At 44.7% G+C, this 17291-nt stretch overlaps 1 protein-coding gene across 3 annotated transcripts in view; it reads right to left on the bottom strand.

Moving 5' to 3' along the window:
• LOC102968704 (CREB binding protein) overlaps positions 1 to 17291 on the bottom strand; it is a 125353-nt gene that overhangs the window by 90428 nt on the left and 17634 nt on the right. For 2 of the 3 annotated variants that reach the window (XM_042971433.1, XM_042971431.1), the window contains exon 2: positions 10953 to 11665. In XM_042971433.1, the coding sequence (XP_042827367.1) occupies positions 10953 to 11665 (713 nt within the window). Of the gene's footprint in view, positions 1 to 10952; positions 11666 to 16111; positions 17088 to 17291 lie in introns of those variants that run through there. The other variant, XM_042971432.1, reaches the window with a different exon arrangement.

Below are 17291 nucleotides of genomic sequence, written 5' to 3'. Positions count from 1 at the left end.
GAGAGAGAGAGAGAGAGAGAGAGAGAGAGAGAGAGAATATGAATGAATCCTGAGCAGGTGTGCACAGGGCTCAATCTCACAAACCATGAAATCACGACCTGAGCCGAAATCAAGAATTGGATGCTCAACCGAGCCACTCAGGTGCCCCTAAAAAGTTTTAAAAAGAAATAAATTCATGGGTAATTATCATAGGAAGTTAGGCACAGTTATGATCACCTTCCATTAAGACCATGGATAGGATTACTGAGCTGGCTTTGTATTCCCCCCCCCCAAAACTTCTGCCTACAGGAGCAGTGTGCACCCCATGGCACAATGCATCCAATCAAAGCTTCCAGTCTCCTCAACCCATACAGTGACCACTGATTTCCATGGCAGTCTTTTAAAAAAAGGATTTACGGGGCGCCTGGGTGGCTCAGTCGGTTAAGCGTCCGACTTCGGCTCAGGTCATGATCTCGCGGTCCATGAGTTTGAGCCCCGCGTAGGGCTCTGTGCTGACCGCTCAGAGCCTGGAGCCTGTTCCGGATTCTGTGTCTCCCTCTCTCTCTGACCCTCCCCTGTTCATGCTCTCTCTGTCTCAAAAATAAATAAACATGGAAAAAAAAAAAAGGATTTACTTAAAATCCCCTTGTTTGCATTATTTCAAGGATCAGATGACAGTACATGAAAATAAGAAAAGCATCAGACAAATGTGCAGTATTATTTCTCCCGGTATTAAAGGTAAGAAATGTCCTATTATCATTAAAAAATAGAGAAGGTGGGTGAGTCGTTCATTCCTATAATAGCCAGGTTGGCTGTATTAATTCCTTACTCACCATAATCTGCTAATTTATTCCTTCAGCACACAGGTGCTCCGAGTGTGGTCCCTGACCAGAACAACCAGGGTTACATGGGACCCGGCAAAAAATGCAAATTCTTAGGCCCCACCCCAAACCCAATGAATCAGGAACTCAGGGGATGGGCCTAAGATTCTGGGTTAATGAGCCTCCACTGATTCTTCTGGAGGCTCAAGCCTGAGAATCACTGCTTCATCCCATTTGACCAAAATGCTGGCTGCCTGGGTCCGTGGGGGTCTTCATACACTCAAAGCCTTTACCCCTTCGGGAGAGCTTCAGGCAAGAGCGAGTTCTATGTTTCCTGACCACTTTCCAAAAGAGAATTATACTCCAAAAATCTTATTTAAAATTAAGCCCTCGGGGCACCTGGGTGGCTCAATCGGTTGCAAGCCAGACTTCGGCTCAGGTCATGGTCTCGTAGTTCATGAGTTTGAGCCCCACATCAGGCTCTATGCTGACAGCTCAGAGCCTGGAGCCTACTTCAGATTCTTTGTCTCACTCTCTCTGCCTCTGCCCTGCTCCTGTTCTGTCTCTCTCTTTCTCTCAAAATAAACATTAAATTTAAAAAATTAAGGGGGAAAAAAAGCCCTCACCTAACCCCTTGTAAACATGGTTTACCATGTAAACTATTTTGGGCCCTTTCAGATCTGTTACTTCCAAGAAAGGACTAATAGGATTTCTAGGGTCACCAAAGCACATTTTTATCAACCTTAGAATTAGATTCTGGACTCTTGGCCAGACACATCATGACACCATCCTCTATCAGCTTCTGGCTTCCCTCTGCCACCTCTGTGCCGAGCAACAACTCTTGGTACCTGTAGCCGGGAGAATAATTTCAATGCACAGCTTCCAATTTCCACTTGTGTTTATCTTTTTGGCTTTCCTTCTAAAAGACAAGCATTTGGGTTATTTTCAGTGGAAAACTACAACATGCTACCAAAAAGATAACATATCAGGTTTTGCCACTGTTGAAGTTGAGAAACTGTTTCATTTTTTTAAAGTCCTATCATGTTAACATTATTGCCATGTTGTTGAAATAGCTGTTTACCATTAAAAAAAAAATTTTTTTATGTTTACTTATTTTTTGAGAGAGAGACAAAGACAAAGCATGACCACAGGAGGGGCAGAAAGAGAGGGAGACACAGAATCCGAAGCAGGCTTCAGGCTCTGAGCATGACCTGAGCCGAAGTCAGATGCTTGACCGACTGAGGCACCCAGGTGCCCCAAGGTGCCCCTAATTTTAGAACAGAAAACAAATGGTTACATCAAGAAAGAAAACATGATGGACGAGCTGGGGGCAGGGGAGGACACAGGCAAGGGACTGACCACTGGCCACTCGCACGACTCCCTCCCCCAGCCTCAAGGTCACTCCTTCCGAACTGAAGTCAGTCTGCCCAGGAGGGACGAGGGGTTACCTGCTACTGCACAAAGACACCCTAAAAGGTAGAAAGTGCTGGATCTATTCTGATGGCCAAGTTGACAGGCCGACCACACAGAGGGTCTCAACGGCATCAGGCCATTCACCAAATGACCAGTTCACGAGAAATTACCAATCTACCAAAACCTTTTAAGAAATATTCTTCTTCTTTTTTAATGTTTATTCTTGAGGAAGAGAAAGAGAAAGAGAGAGAGAGAGAGAGAGAGAGAGAACACAAACACGTGAGAGCAGAAGGGCAGAGAGAGAGGGGAGACACAGAATCTGAGGCAGGTTCCAAGCTCCGAGGTGTCAGCACAGAGCCTGAAGTGGGGCTCGAACTCAGAGACTGCCAGATCACGACCTGAGCTGAAGTCAGACACTTAACCTACTGAGCCACCCAGGCGCCCCTATATTTTCTATTTTGAATATTTTCTTGAAGAGTCACAAAATTGGGAATAAGAAAGTGGGAATAATCACAAACATCAAGAAAGTCTAAAATTATTAAAGCCTGAAATGGAAAGAATTTCTATTAAGATACAAATTGTACAACGGACCCAGGAACAGAGGCACAGGTTAGTGACACAGAGACCTTTAGCCAAACTGTGGGACCTAGTTCTGGCTATGCCACTCACTGACTATACGACTTGTGCTAAACTATTCAACTTTCCTTGCTTCTCTCCACTCCGTGCTCCTCCACTTTGTAAAAAAATTTTATTATTACTTTTATTTTAGAGAGAGTAAGTGTGGGGGAGGAGCAGAGGAAGAGAGATAAAGAGAACCCCAAGCAGGCTCCACACTCAGCATGGGCCTGATGCAGGACACGACCCCATGACCCCAGGATCATGACCTGAGCTGAAATCAATAGTCAGATGCTCAACTGACTTAGCCACCCAGGCACCCCAAAGATTTTTTTTTTTTTTTTTTTTAAATAGGCTCCATGCCCAGTGCAGAGCCCAGTTCAGGGCTTGAACTCGCAACCCTGAGATCAAGACCTAAGGTGACAGGAAGAGTTGGACACTTGGCCAACTGAGCCACCCAGGCACTCGTGTGTTCCTCTATTTCTTAATGTGTGACATGGAAATACTACATACTACCCACTTTATATATTTTTATGAGAATAAAAGTAAATATTTTGAGTTCTTCTCAAAATTGAGTAAATTTAGACCTTTCTTAAAGAAAAATATATTGATCAAAGAGACCAACAGTCTAAAAAGTCCAGATCTATAGAAGATAGCAAGAGTGTTGTCAAAGATCTTCGGTCAGCCCCAGGAAAAAAAGTTTTAGACCTATAGAGCTGTACAGGTGAAGTCTCTCAAATCCTCAAGAAACAGATTATTCAAATGCCAAACCATTTAGAGAAGACATGTGAAAGGCTTCCAAATTCACTTTGACCAAGTGAACAGGACATGGGTATCAAAACCTGACAAAACACAAAAAAGAACGTGGATCAATGTCACTAGTGATTAATGAGAAGTAAAAATTCTAAATGAAAGACTAGCAAATAAAATTTAGCAATATATCAGCTTTTAATTTCACAATTACAAAGATGGCTCAATTTGATGTTAGGAAACCTACTGAGATCATCTGTCACATACATAAAACAGAAGAGAAAAAAATCACAGGATAATCATCACAGATGTTAAAAAGGAATTTGATAAAATCCAAAAACTAATAAATGAAGATTCAGTTATACTTCAATTTAAAATGACTCCAAACCAAAACTCACATTATACTTAATAATAAAATACTAGACACACCTCTAATCAGATCCAAGACAGAGAGGTCTAAGGACATAAACACTGGTAGAAATACTGGCAAGATGATGAAAGTATCAACAATGCAAAAGATGACTGTCCACTGGGAAAACCCACGAGAAACATCTGAAAAAGCATTAGAATAAATAAGAGAATTCCACAAAGTGGCCAGATTACCAAAGCGACACGTGTCTATCAATATCTCTCCTGTACTAAAACAGTAGCCGGTTAGGTAATGAAAGAGAATAACTCATCGAAAGCAACAGTAAACCCATCAATCCGTGCAGAAATAAACTTAATAAAAAAGGCATATTACCTATATAAAGAAAACCATACAATGCTTCTGAGCAACGGAAGACTGCATGAAACGCAGCCTGTTATCCATACAAGTTATAGTATGGATAGGGTAAGAGGACTCAGGAAGCCACAAAACTTAAAACTTAACATGTCAAATTCCTTCTTAAATGATTCACAAAGTTCAATACAATCCCCATCAAATTCCACAGTTTTGCTTGTTTGTTTTTAGGAATTTGAAAAACAGCGTTGATCTGAAGCAGCACTTCTCAACCCTGACTGCTCTCTGAAGAACCGGAAACCGAATCAACGCTCATGCCTCACCCCAGAGAATCTAACTTAACTGGTCTGCAGCGGGGTTCAGACATCATATTTTTACAAATCTCCCCATGTAATTCTGACGTGCACACAGGGCTGAGAATGACACATCTAGAAGAGTGTAAGAATGGCAAAGCCAATTTTGGATGCTTAAAAAAGAAGGAAGAGCAACCACCTCCGTCATGGATTAAAGTTCATTATACAGGTAGGATGCTATGCTTCCGGCACAGGAGAGGCAAAGATCAATGAAACAAGCAAACAAAAGTCCAGAATGGGACCCAAGCCCTGTATACTTGAAAATGAGTAAAAAGTAATAAAAATGGTATATCACATCACTGGGAAGAAAGCTGGACCAGCGATATCTAAGTAAATGGCACTGGGATGACAACTGTAATGGGAAAAAACATACAGCTAGATCTCTACATCTCACTCAAGCCAAAAGCAATTCTGAGTTAAAGATCCAAGATTTAAGGGAAAAGAATACAGGAGAATATTTCATAATTTTGTAACAGGGAAAGCATTCCTAAACGTGATATAAAACCCAAAAGCCACAGAGGAAAAAAATGGATAAATCTGTTTCCATAAAAACCGGTAACATCCATTTATTTGGTGAAAAACATAGAACTATCAAACTGTAAAACCTAAGTACCCATACGTCTGGTAAAACAGACTTCAGCAAATAGAAGAGAGGAAAAAACTTACATTTATTAAAAGGTTTTAATTTTTAATATACAAAGAATATTAAGAATATAAACCAACAAGAAAAAAAGGAAACACAACAGAAAAACTAACAGAGAATATGGGCACAATATAAATGCCCAGGAACTCAGGAAAAGACATTTCTGCCTAAGAGAAGGGCAAATCAGTAAAAGGATGTTTACTGTCAGTTTTGGAGAGGATACGGGGGACAGACTCATCTGCTTTTAGTGAGGGCATAATGTGTACAATGTTTATGGAGCGTATCTGATAATATGCTTATTAAAAATGTATCCTGGGGCGCCTAGGTGGCTCAGTCAGTTAAGCATCCAACTCTTGATTTCTGCTCAGTTCATGATCTCGCGGTTCATGAGAACAAGCCCTGTGTTGAGCTCAATGCTGGTGGCATGGAGCCTGCTCGGAATTCTCTCTCCCTCTCTCTCTGCCCCTCCCCCTCTCTCACTCTCTCAAAATAAATAAAGTTAAAAAACAAAGTAAGTATCCTTTAATCAAGAAGTTTCACTACTAAGGATTTATCTGGCAGATACCCTCAGCTGTACAAAGATGTATGTATAAATCAAAATTGTTATTATCAGCAAAACACTGTAAACAACCTAAACGCACAGCCATTAGGGCATTAGTCAAATAAATTAAGATATACCTGAATCAGGGACTTTTTAAAATTTTTATTATTATTTTTAATGTTTATTTACTTGAGAGAGAGAGAGAGAGAGAGAGAGAGAGAGAGAGAAGAAGAAGAAGGAGGAGGAGGAGGAGGAGGAGGAGGAGGAGGAGGAGGAGAAAAAGAGGAGGAAGAAGAGGAAGAGGAGGGGGCGGGGCAGAGAGCAAGAGGGAAACAGAATCTGAAGCAAGCTCCGGCTGAGTGTCAGTGCAGAGCCCAACGTGGGACTTGAACCCACAAACTGCAAGATCATGACCTGAGCCAAAGTGAGACACTTAACCAACTGAGCCATTCAGGCATCCCTCCAAATCAGGGTTAATACCGTACCCAGTGAGCTCGATCCAACATGGAACTTACAACTTCCATTATTAAGTGGCAGGAAATAGGTACATGTATTTATACACACACACATACATACATACATACATACATACATACATACATACATATAGGGAGGGAGAGAGAGATGTTATACTATATTACTCTTTTTTTTTTTTTTTAATGTTATTTATTTGAGGCAGGGGGCAGGAGAGCTTGAGCAGGGGAGGGGCAGAGAGAGAGTAGACAGAGAATCCCAAGCAGGCTCTGTGCTATGATGCAGGGGCTCGATCCCACGACCCGGGAGATCATGACCTGAGCCAAAGTCAAGAGTCAGATGCTCAACCAACTGAGCCACTCAGGCACTGCTGTACTATACTAGTCTTTATGTTTAGGGGAGATATCTACACACACACACACACACACACACACACACACACACACGCCTCTCTCTGCACAAATCATACCCAACAGGATAGTTAAGAAATAGTTGTCTTTGGTGAGAAACTTTGGGAGAACCAAAGGTCAAAATTTAAGGGAGATCAACTTTTCAGTTCTTACTCTAGCACTAGCCTTTTTTTTTTCTTTTTTGGTGGTTTGTTGTTAAACCACATACCTGATTACTTTCTAGAAATGAAATTTTTAATACAGCCTTTGACCCAGTAACCTCACTTTTCGAATCTATCCCACAATGTATGCAGATATACCTACACAAAGATACGTTCATTGCAGCTGTGTTTATACTAATGAAAAACCACAATCCAAATGTTCACCATGCGAGGAGTAGATCAATAAATTACGGTGCATCAAATAATGGAATACTTTGCTATCAGTAGGAAAACGAAAAATCTGTGCGCGCTGACAAGGAAAGGTAAGCAGGGTATGTACTGTTACGTAAAACAGCAAAGTGCTTATGTAGCTTGGTTCCATTTCTAATGAACAAACAGTATGTGCTAAACATAACTGTATAGAAGTGACTGTAAGAAACGAGGCTGACCTCTTCTATTATTTGAATTATTTTATAGGAAAAAAATTTTTAAGTGTTTATTTTTGAGAGAGAGAATGGGGGAGGGGCAGAGAGGGAGACAGAGGATCCCAAGTGGGCTCCATGCTGACAGCGCAGAGCCCAATGTGGGCTTGAACTCATGAACTCTGAGATCATGACCTGAGCCCAAGTCAGATGCTTAACCAAATGAGCCACGTAGGAAATTTGTGTTTCCTTTGTAATGATCATTTTTATTTTTTTATTTTTATTATTTTTTTAATGTTTATTTATTTTTGACAGAGAGAGACAGACCATGAGTGGGGGAGGGGCAGGGAGACAGGGAGACACAGAATCTGAAGCAGGCTCCAGGCTCTGAGCTGTCAGCACAGGGCCCGACACGGGACTTGAACTCAAGAACCACGAGATCATGACCCGAGCCGAAGTCGGATGCTCAACCAACTGAGCCACCCAGGTGCCCCTGTAATGATCATTTTTAAAACAACACTATTTTTTAAAAAATTTCTTTTTCCCCGTGTGCATTTTAAAATCTTATTTGGGGGGGGGGGGGCGCCTGGGTGGCTCAGTTGGTTAAGCATCCCAACTTCGGCTCAGGTCATGATCTTGTGGTTCATGGGTTCCAGTCCCACCGGCCTGGAGCCTGTGTCTCCCTCTCTCTCTGTCCCTCCTTCCACCACGCACTTGGTCTCTCTCTCTCAAAAATAATAAAAACATGTAAAAATTTTTTGTTAAGTCCTATTTGGCTTAAAACGCGCTCGTCTCTTGCTCTTCCTATTTGTCCATCACTATTCTTTTGTTTCCACCCAAAGGCCATGACAACCTTCCAAAAAACACCAGTCCCAGTCCTTCCTTTGCTGTCAGCCTCTTTGGGAGGCTGTTCCTGCAGGGCACAGAGGGGGCAGTCTCCACAACACCAATGCGGCTTCCTCTCCACACTGTGAACACTCGAGAAGGGCTGTCTGAAAGATCACTCTGCACAAAGGAATGAAAACTCGGGGCAGCCAGAGGAGCATAGGATGACAGAGATGGACCGACCAAGCCCAGACTACAGGAAACCTACCAGAACGAATAAACGAAACCACCGGATTCTTCAACAAATGAACTGTAAGGATCCCAGAGATAACAGATTCTTAAGAGCCGTATCAACTGAATGTTAAGTTGTCCAGATTTTACGAGAAAAAAAAAACCCTATAAAAACAAATTATGACACACGAGACCACTGGAAATCTGACTTATCCAGGAGACCTCGAAGACGTGAAGAAATCATCCATGTATTTTCACATGAGAACGGCGCGTGTTGGTATATCAAGCCCAACTTTTAGGAATAAGCATGATCAGCGGCTCGCCGAGTATGATCAAAGAGCCCAGAGGCCTTCTGTGGGGGAGGGGGTCTTGACGTCAAAACTACTTCATAAAGTACGAAGACATTATTGCCTTTTTTAAATCTCATTCTCTCACAGAAACATAGAGGCATTTTCCAGAAGCTCTGGGATACCATGTGATACCACTGTGCTTAATGGCTAATGGAACGTGTGGTTGGTATTCAAAATTCTGTTCCAGTATTTAATGTGGCGAATATTGACAGATATAGTGCACATTTGAAAGAAATCTCTCAACAGTGGTTAAGATTATCCAAGACTTCTACGACCAAAAAGTTTGAGAACCCATGCATTAAACCCTCTGCATTCTCAAAAAAAAAAAAAAAAAAAAAAAAGTAACTGTTTTCTAAGTCCATGGTGCAGCATGGAGTGATGAGTGAACTGGGACAGAGCAAACATCAAGCGGACCATGAGCCCTAACCCACAGAAATCTCTTCTCAACCGACCTCTAGAATGCAGGTGTCCTCTGCAAATGCCAGGGACAAGTAAAAGTGAACTTCACATTCCCCTTTAACAACATTCCAAGAGAGAGAAATGCAATTTTAATGTCTGGAATTATAGGTGACTGCTGAACAATGCAGGGGTCTGAGGCTCTGACCCCCACCCAGTTGAAAATTGGCATAGAACTTTGGATTTCCTGAAAACTTAACCACTAATAGCCTACTACTGATCGGAAGCCTTGCCAATAACATAAACAGTAGTTTAACACTTATTTTGTATGTTACATATATGTATTATATACTGTTTTCTTACAATAAAGCCAGCTAGAGAAAAGAAAATGTTATAACAAAATCATAAGGAAAATGCATTTACAGTACTGTGCTTATGGAAAAAAAAACCACCCACGTATAAACAGACTCACATAGTTCAAACCTGTGTTGTTCAATGGTCAACTCTATCTCATTTTTATTTCCCAAGTTAAAAAAAAAATGGTCTCCTTACCTAAGACAGTCCTCGGGTTTCCCGTGCCTCTCCCAATGCCCCCATGAGCCTTGTGGGGAGACTGCGTGCTACTCTTACTTCTCCTTTTCCTTTATTTGGACGGCTCAAATCCAAGCAACAGCCAAACGATTCTACTGTTCTAGAATTTGCTGTTCCAAATGCTGCCTGAAACAGGTGCTCCAGTGGCCGCCGCTGAGTAGCCTTCGTCTGGGAGCCTCTGCGGGGCCTGCTCCCTCACTGAGAATCAGCCTGCCCCCTTCCTGTCCCGTCTCCCATCTCCCCAGCTTCTCCCCTCCCTGCTCTCCGAGTTCAGCCGCCACTCTGCATGCCCGCTGCCCACTGCAGGCCGGTGGCTACAAGCCAGAGCCCAGCCTGCACAGGCCCCCCGGAGAGCGCAGGGCGCCGGGCCCCACCCTACGTTCCGAGTCGGGAGCTCTGCGCTTCTAACAAGCTCCTTGCAGACGCTGCCCCTGCCGGCCCACGGACCCCACTCTGGGGACCACAGCTCCCAAGTCTCTCCTGTGACCCGAAGGCCCAAGCTGCCCAGGCTCCGCCGCCTCCTCACGGCAGGCAGCTGAGCAGCCCGGAATGCAGCTTCTTTGCTGGTAAAATGGGGACTGGGACAAGAGACACTTGGCCGGCCGGGCGAATGTCAAAAGGAAAGGGTCTACCGGGCGACAACTCCGTCAGCTGGGTAAAAGCGGGATAGAGCAGCCTCCACGAGAGTCAGGGATGCGACACAAAGCTGATTCCCAGCAGAAGGTGCCTCTTTCAACCATGCGGTCCTATGTGCACACATCTTCCTCAGGGGCTGAAAACTGGCAATTAGTCCAGATACCTTCCCAACGTTCTCAACTGCCTCGCGTGCAGGTTACTCTACTGCGGGCTTCTTTAACAATTCCCACCTTACTGTACTGCATTTTAGAGAGAGAGCGTGCACGAGTGGGGGAGGGGGAAGAGGTAAAGACAGAATCACAAGCAGGCCCCACACTAAATGCAGAGCCCGACACAGGGCTCGATCCCACGACCCTGGGACCACGACCTGAGCCGAAATCAAGAGTCGGACGTTCAACCGACTGAGCCACCCAGGCGCCCCAAGAATTCCCACTTTAAGGACAGGGGCAGAGATCTTTCTCTCTGGGTTCCAGGTACCAACTCTCCCTCCTCCAAATCTGAGGTGCAGAGGGAAAGACTGAAGGAGGCAGGAACATGCCGCATTCCACCAGCCCCCACCCCCGTTACCGCGTTACCTGCTAGGAAGGAGAAGCTCCCGCCCCCAGGAGTAGGAAGCATTCAGAGCACTTCAGCTCACTTACCTTGGTCATGCCTCCTGCCTGCGCCGTGTTCAGTCCCGCGTGACTGGCCATTTGCGGCGAGACCTGCGTCAACGTCTCGGCCAACACGCTGCTCGAGGCCCCCTGCATGGCGGGCGCGGGGTACGGCATCCCAGCTCCCCTTCCTCTGCCGGCCGCCCCAAGAGAGCCATTCATGACTTGCGCCTGTCCTTGCTGGGCCTGGTTCATTAAACTATGGCCAGAGTTACTATTGAGGAGGGCAGGGTGGGTCTGGTTAAAGTTAGCATTCATGCAGATCCCAGGTCCCGTCTGCGACGTGGCAGGGCTGCTGGTCACCAGCCCCACTTGCTTTTGTGCTTGCGGATTCAGTGCTTGGGAAGCAGGGGGAGTGGGCCCAGAGGTGCTGGCTGCCTGTTTGGGCAGGCTGGGGGCTGAAGAATCTCCCTGGTTCAGAGGGCTCTTGCCCATGGCACCCAGGCTGGCCATGTTTGCACTGTTCGGCTGCCCTTGAGCCTGCCCACCGAGGCCTTGCTGCACGGGGCTGCTGGCGCTAACATTTCCTATTCCTGGGTTGATACTAGAGCCGCTGCCTCCGCGCAGAAGCTCCGACAGTTGTTTATGTTTGGAAGCAGCATCTGGAACAAGGTTCCCACTGTTTATAAGGCCTAATTCTCCTCCATTGGGGATCAGCTCATCAGGAAGATCATTTTCCAAGTCAAACAATGATCCAAAATCTAGAAATTAAACAGAAATGGAAATGAGAAACTAAGCAACCGTAAGAGCTTTCCAAATGTCATTATGTCACTATGACCTTAACCCAAAGGAGCACCGCCCGAGAACACTGGCACGTCTTAAGAGTAACGTTAAAATGACTGGAAACTTCACTTGGGAAAATAAAACAGGGAAGGCTAATCTTCAAACGCCAAAGGAGGAGAAGTTAAACAGAGATGAGAGGAGGGTCGGCCCTACAGATTTTATCATATATTCTAAAACAATAATCAAATCATGTGGTGTGAGGAGAAACGTAGATATACAAATTAAAGGAAATTAATGGAATTAGAGGAAATTAATCAATTAAACCTTCACCAAATTATGTTAAAATGCTCTGGAGAATGTATGTGTGCCCTGATAAATGGGCATCAGGTGAGATGAAAAGCAATTTGGGGAAATTAAACTCTAACCTTAAGTGATCACAGAGTTAAACGGTAAATTATTAAAGAAAAACAAACAAAAAAAAAAAAAAAAACCCGAGCCTAAACAGAATATGAGAGTTCTCACAGTGTTGAAGCTACAGAAATTAAAGACATGTAAAGGAACTAAGAACAGTTAAAAGGAAAAGAAAACAACCTGACAACTACTTGTCTGACGTGAGAGGGGTTACGGGCAGCACGGAGACCTCCAAGCATGAGCACACAGGATTTCCCAGTCCCTCTCAAAGTACCATTTCTCTCTCGTGTGGCCTCTGTGTCATCTCCGTCCCTCAGTCCCTCACCGACCACACCTCCTTCACCCCGAAGCCACCTGGCCACGTGCACAAAGGACAAGATGTGTAGGAAACAACACAAGTGGCCGCGTGTGTGGCATCGACATGGTACAGACAAGGTCCGGAGGCGGCCCAGCCCAATGGGTAGACCGAGGACCCGACTGCCTGTGAGCCCAGCTCTGCTTCTAGTCCCTCATGTACTAGCTCTGAGCTCCCTCGACTTTCTACACCTTGGTTTCCTCTGTCTGGAAACGGGGTGGGGGGGAGAGGGGCAGTGATAATGGCCACCAGATCTCACAGGTTTCGTGGGGACTACGTGAATTAATAAACGTAAAGCATTCCAACCAACAGTGCCTGTGGGGCTAAGTGTTCCATCGTATTAGCCGTTATTACTGTTCCACAATAACAGAAGGTTTAATAAATTACTGTATAATATTACAAAACGTTACTTATCTCTTAAAATAATGTCGAGCTAAAAAGGTAGGAAAATATGCATGTTATGCAAAAACATGCAAATGACATCGTATGTAAAATGGCACATCAAGTAAGATTAGAACTCAAGTACGTGCACGTGGGCAGTGGCTGGACAGCAACGGGCCAAAAATAAAGAGTGGTACTGGTCAAAGTGGTGGGGTGATGAGTGCATGCGTCTGTTTCCGTTGTTTAAATACAGCCACTCCCGCTCCCACTCCTCACTCTGAAAAACTGAAGGGTCTTCTCCACGGCGGCAGGACCGATAGACTGCTGACCCAGCAAGCCCCTCGCGTGACCGCTCCAAGGTTCCTCTAAGGAAGGGCAACACCGTCCCAGCTGCAGGAGCAAGAGTGACTCAAGAGCCACCCACCACAAGTACCTTCTTGCAGGGATGCAATCCCAGCAAAGAGAATTGAAGGCAAGTTGGCCAAGACTGTTCTGGACAAGGTTCTCCTTCCTTACAGTAAGGCATGCTCAGGAAGAAATCTCCCTTTCCCTCCCCAGCCAGGAGAGGAGACACCACTCACACACTAAGTAAGGACGGGCTACAGCAAAACTAGACACTGGGTTCATGAAGCCATCTCTAAGCTGAATTATCCAACTCTGGACCCTCCCTGCCTTCAGATTTCCTGTGATGTGAGAAAATACACTTCCTATCATTTAAGCCATTCTAGCTGAAGTTTAATGAAACGTGTAGCCGAAGGCATCTTGGTATCGCCATCATGTCTATGGATGAAGTTCACACTCCTTCATAAGGCATACCAGGCCATCAGGAGTGGCCCCTGAGCAACCCCTGGCACCTTCTGATGTGCCCTACCTTCCAGCCACAACACGGTGGGCTGTCATACGCAGAAATCCTTCTTCTGGATGCTCTCTCTCTTGGGCACAACACCCCTCCCTCTCACTCAGGTTCAACACAGTGACTCTGAAGACTTTCTTCAGGCTGCCCCTGCAGAGCGGACCCGTCCCTCTTTTCAGCTTCCAAAGTTCTCTGTACATACGTGTTATGTACAGACCACCTCTAATACATATCAAACTCATCCTACCCAACTAGAAGGAATTGGAAATTACTTGCAACTGTACACACACACACAGAGTTTTTGTAGAACGTGTGAGAGCAAGTTGCAGACAGTATGAGCCCTTCTTCCCAAGTGTTTGACCACGCATCTCCTAAGAACACCATTTTACAAAAACACAGCACATTTATGAAATTTAGTAAATTTAACTCTGACCCAATACTTAATGTACTGACTGCCCTTACTCAAATGTGACCAGTTGTCTCATGAACACCCTTCATCACATTCCCTCTCCTGGTCTAAAGCCCAATTCCGGGCCCCAGTGCACCTCGCTGTCACGTCTTTGTCTTTTCGTCTGGGAAGGTCCCTTAGGCTTGTTCTTTCATAACTCTGACATTTTTGAAGAGGACAGGCCAGTTGGTTTTGTAGAACGTCCCTCAATTTGGGGTTGCTTCCTCCAGATTACAGGACATGTAATTAGGAAGAGACACAGGAGCTGACTCCTGGATACAACAGACAGCTGAGACACAATCACTGATCAGGGCTTTTTGCATCTCGATGTGGTTTGGTGGGTTCCATTCCATAGCTCTTATGGCATTATGTTGTCCTGAATTTGGAGATTCACTAAGGTCTCCAGATACAAAGAACACATTAAATAAAATTTTTTTAAAAAAACACATGAAATCAAGGAAAAAGAAAACAACTCTCCAAGGTAACTCAAGTTTTGTTGCCTTCCAGACTCTAGCCACACGCACACGTTTTTATTCCGTATTCTTTTAAGATTTTATTTTTAAGTAATCTCTATGTAGACCCAACGTGGGGCTCCAAGTCACAACCCCAAGATCAAGAGTCACAGTCGCTACCAACTGAGCAAGGAAGGCGCCCGTACTCCACATTCTTAAAAAACAAATAAAAAAACCCAAGAAACCAACAAACCAGTGTGTGTGTGTGTGTGTGTGTGTGTGTGTGTGTGTGTGTGTGTGTTTTAATGCAATGCTTCTCAACGTATGAACATGAAAATGAAACTACATCTAAACCAGCAAGTAGGAACCATGATGACAGAGATCGAGTTTCCTTTCTATTTCCCAGGGAGGGGATTAAGAGACGGTGTCAAACACTGTAAATCCTTAGAAGGAAATGAACTCCAAATATTTAATATCTAAAGTTTCGAACAACCTGCGGAAGCTCCCTGACTGGCTCTTCCAAGCGTCTGGAAGCACTTTTCCTAGGAGAGGGCAGCGAGGCCAGGACCAGAGCAGACAAACCTGAACGCATAAACACGGCAGTGTCAGAGCGAGGGTCCCCACTCCGGTGTGAGAATGGGCAACGAGGAAGGAAAAGGAACACCCGTGTCCAAATCCTGGCTGAATCGACCAGCCCCATGTCCCTGAGCAAGCTGCTCCACGTGTGCATCTCACTTCCCTCGAGTGTGAAACAGGGCCGACATCCCAGGGTTACACGAAGAAAGCTGGAACAGGGCACATGCTGGTTTTCGTATTCCATATTGCACAAAAACTTTTAAATATCTCACCTTTAAGGAATCACCCACCATCCTGTCACTCTCAAGTTTACCAGTTTGGGGTTGTTGTTTTTTTTAATGGTTTACCATACCTCTACTCCAAATGCACACGCAACTTTGACAAGTGTCACAAGGCAGCATGTCTTGGGCTCACTTTTGGTTTGTACTGGTTTGACACATTTTGTCCACCTTGACCACTTTTCTCATCTTATTTCAGCCCAAACGCCTCTCCCAGCCATTCAGCTGTACAAAGAATTGACTAACTCTACTCACGTCCTCACCTACCAGTCCCAACACTTATGAACGTGTATACACCCAAATAGACAACAGTCTATAAAATAAAGACGGCTTGCGGAGGGCCATCCGTACTCACAATACCACCCTTCTCACCATTACTGTCACCGTGTTCCCTATTCTCCAGTTCAAAAAATTGACAACGGAGAGTGAAGAAGGAAAGCCAGGATATTGCAACATACACAGTTATGCTTTCTACACACCACAGTGTCCCAACACAATGGTTGGGCAATACCAATCTGAATCACCGGAAGTTCCTAAAATTCAAGATTGAGTGTTATAACTTCCAGTCCCAGGTAAGTTCCCTTCTCTCTACCAAGTTACCGGGGGACCCAGGAGAGAACAGAGCTGAGGCTGAATGAGACTTATGGGACCATGCTTTCTAGGGGCTCACCTCTCGCAGGAGACTTCTCTGTCACACGGCAAACCCCGCCTGTCATGCCTCTATAGCCAACCGGAATTTTCTCTCTTGGGGCTCTTCGGATGCCACCCTAGGGTCCGTCCCTTTCATTAAGCTGATGTGAGAAAAAGGTAGCTATAGGCTTCCCGGTCTCTGTCACACTCCTACAAAGTTAGGACATCCACAGCATGGAAGGTCTTCATCCAGCATGGTCGCAAGGGATGTTTCACTTCTAGACTGCTCAGAGAAACCCTGCTCCAGGAAACAAGCCCCTCTCAACACTGAAAGACAAGGCATCCTACACATGTTCTAAGATCCATTCTTATCCACCATTATCAGAAGTCAGTATTTCATCTTAAACAAGTAAAGAACTACTATCAGGTACCCTGAAAAAAAGCTCTTCATTTTACAAATCAAATACCAGGTAAGTAGCTGAATCCATCCATCCAGCCTGTAACATCTGAAAACAGTTTTGTTTGAAGAGTCTGATGCAGCTGAGCCAATCATCCACAAAACACATCCTTCCTCAGGTTTTCGAACTCTCCTCTTTCTGTCGGAACACCTTATTTTTTTCCCTTCAATGGCAATCGGGGCCCCAAATTCTCCGACTGGCAGAACTGATTTTTCTTTCGAATGTACACAATCGAGTTGATCAAATCTTGTACTGGCCAGAGGTAGTAACTCTTCTATAGTCGGCAGACATGACTGAGTCTTAAAAGCATACTATCAACTCCCAGTTAAAATTCACAAGGCTTTAAGGACCATGACCGAGGGATCGTGTCTACTCAGTGCCTTGCATAAAATGCTTCTGTGAATCGGCCTCTCTACAAACCCCTTCACGCTGAGGGAATGAGTGAATTACATAGAAGAGTGCCCAAGTTACAGGATACACAGTATCAATTTTAACACTTGCCTTGTGTAGCCAAAGATATAAAATAGTCATCTTAACATTTATGACTACTTTCATAAAAGAGAAACAAAGAGAACAAAATTCAATAATGAATTCTCCCCCGCCCTGCTTCCCCTTCCCGCAGCCTCATCCTGCAGGGGACCAATCAGGTTACTTCTCCCTCCAGCTCCCCCTCGGCATCCATGGCCCTCCATCCCATGGCTGATGTAAAGATTAAACGGCATTAACACAGAATAAGAGATGTTAGCTTGAGGAAAAACCTAA

This window comes from Panthera tigris, chromosome E3 (assembly GCF_018350195.1).
Source record: "Panthera tigris isolate Pti1 chromosome E3, P.tigris_Pti1_mat1.1, whole genome shotgun sequence".
NCBI lineage: Eukaryota > Metazoa > Chordata > Mammalia > Carnivora > Felidae > Panthera > Panthera tigris.
The sequence above is the reverse complement of the archived record's forward strand: the minus strand, read 5'-3'. Positions and strand labels throughout refer to the sequence as shown.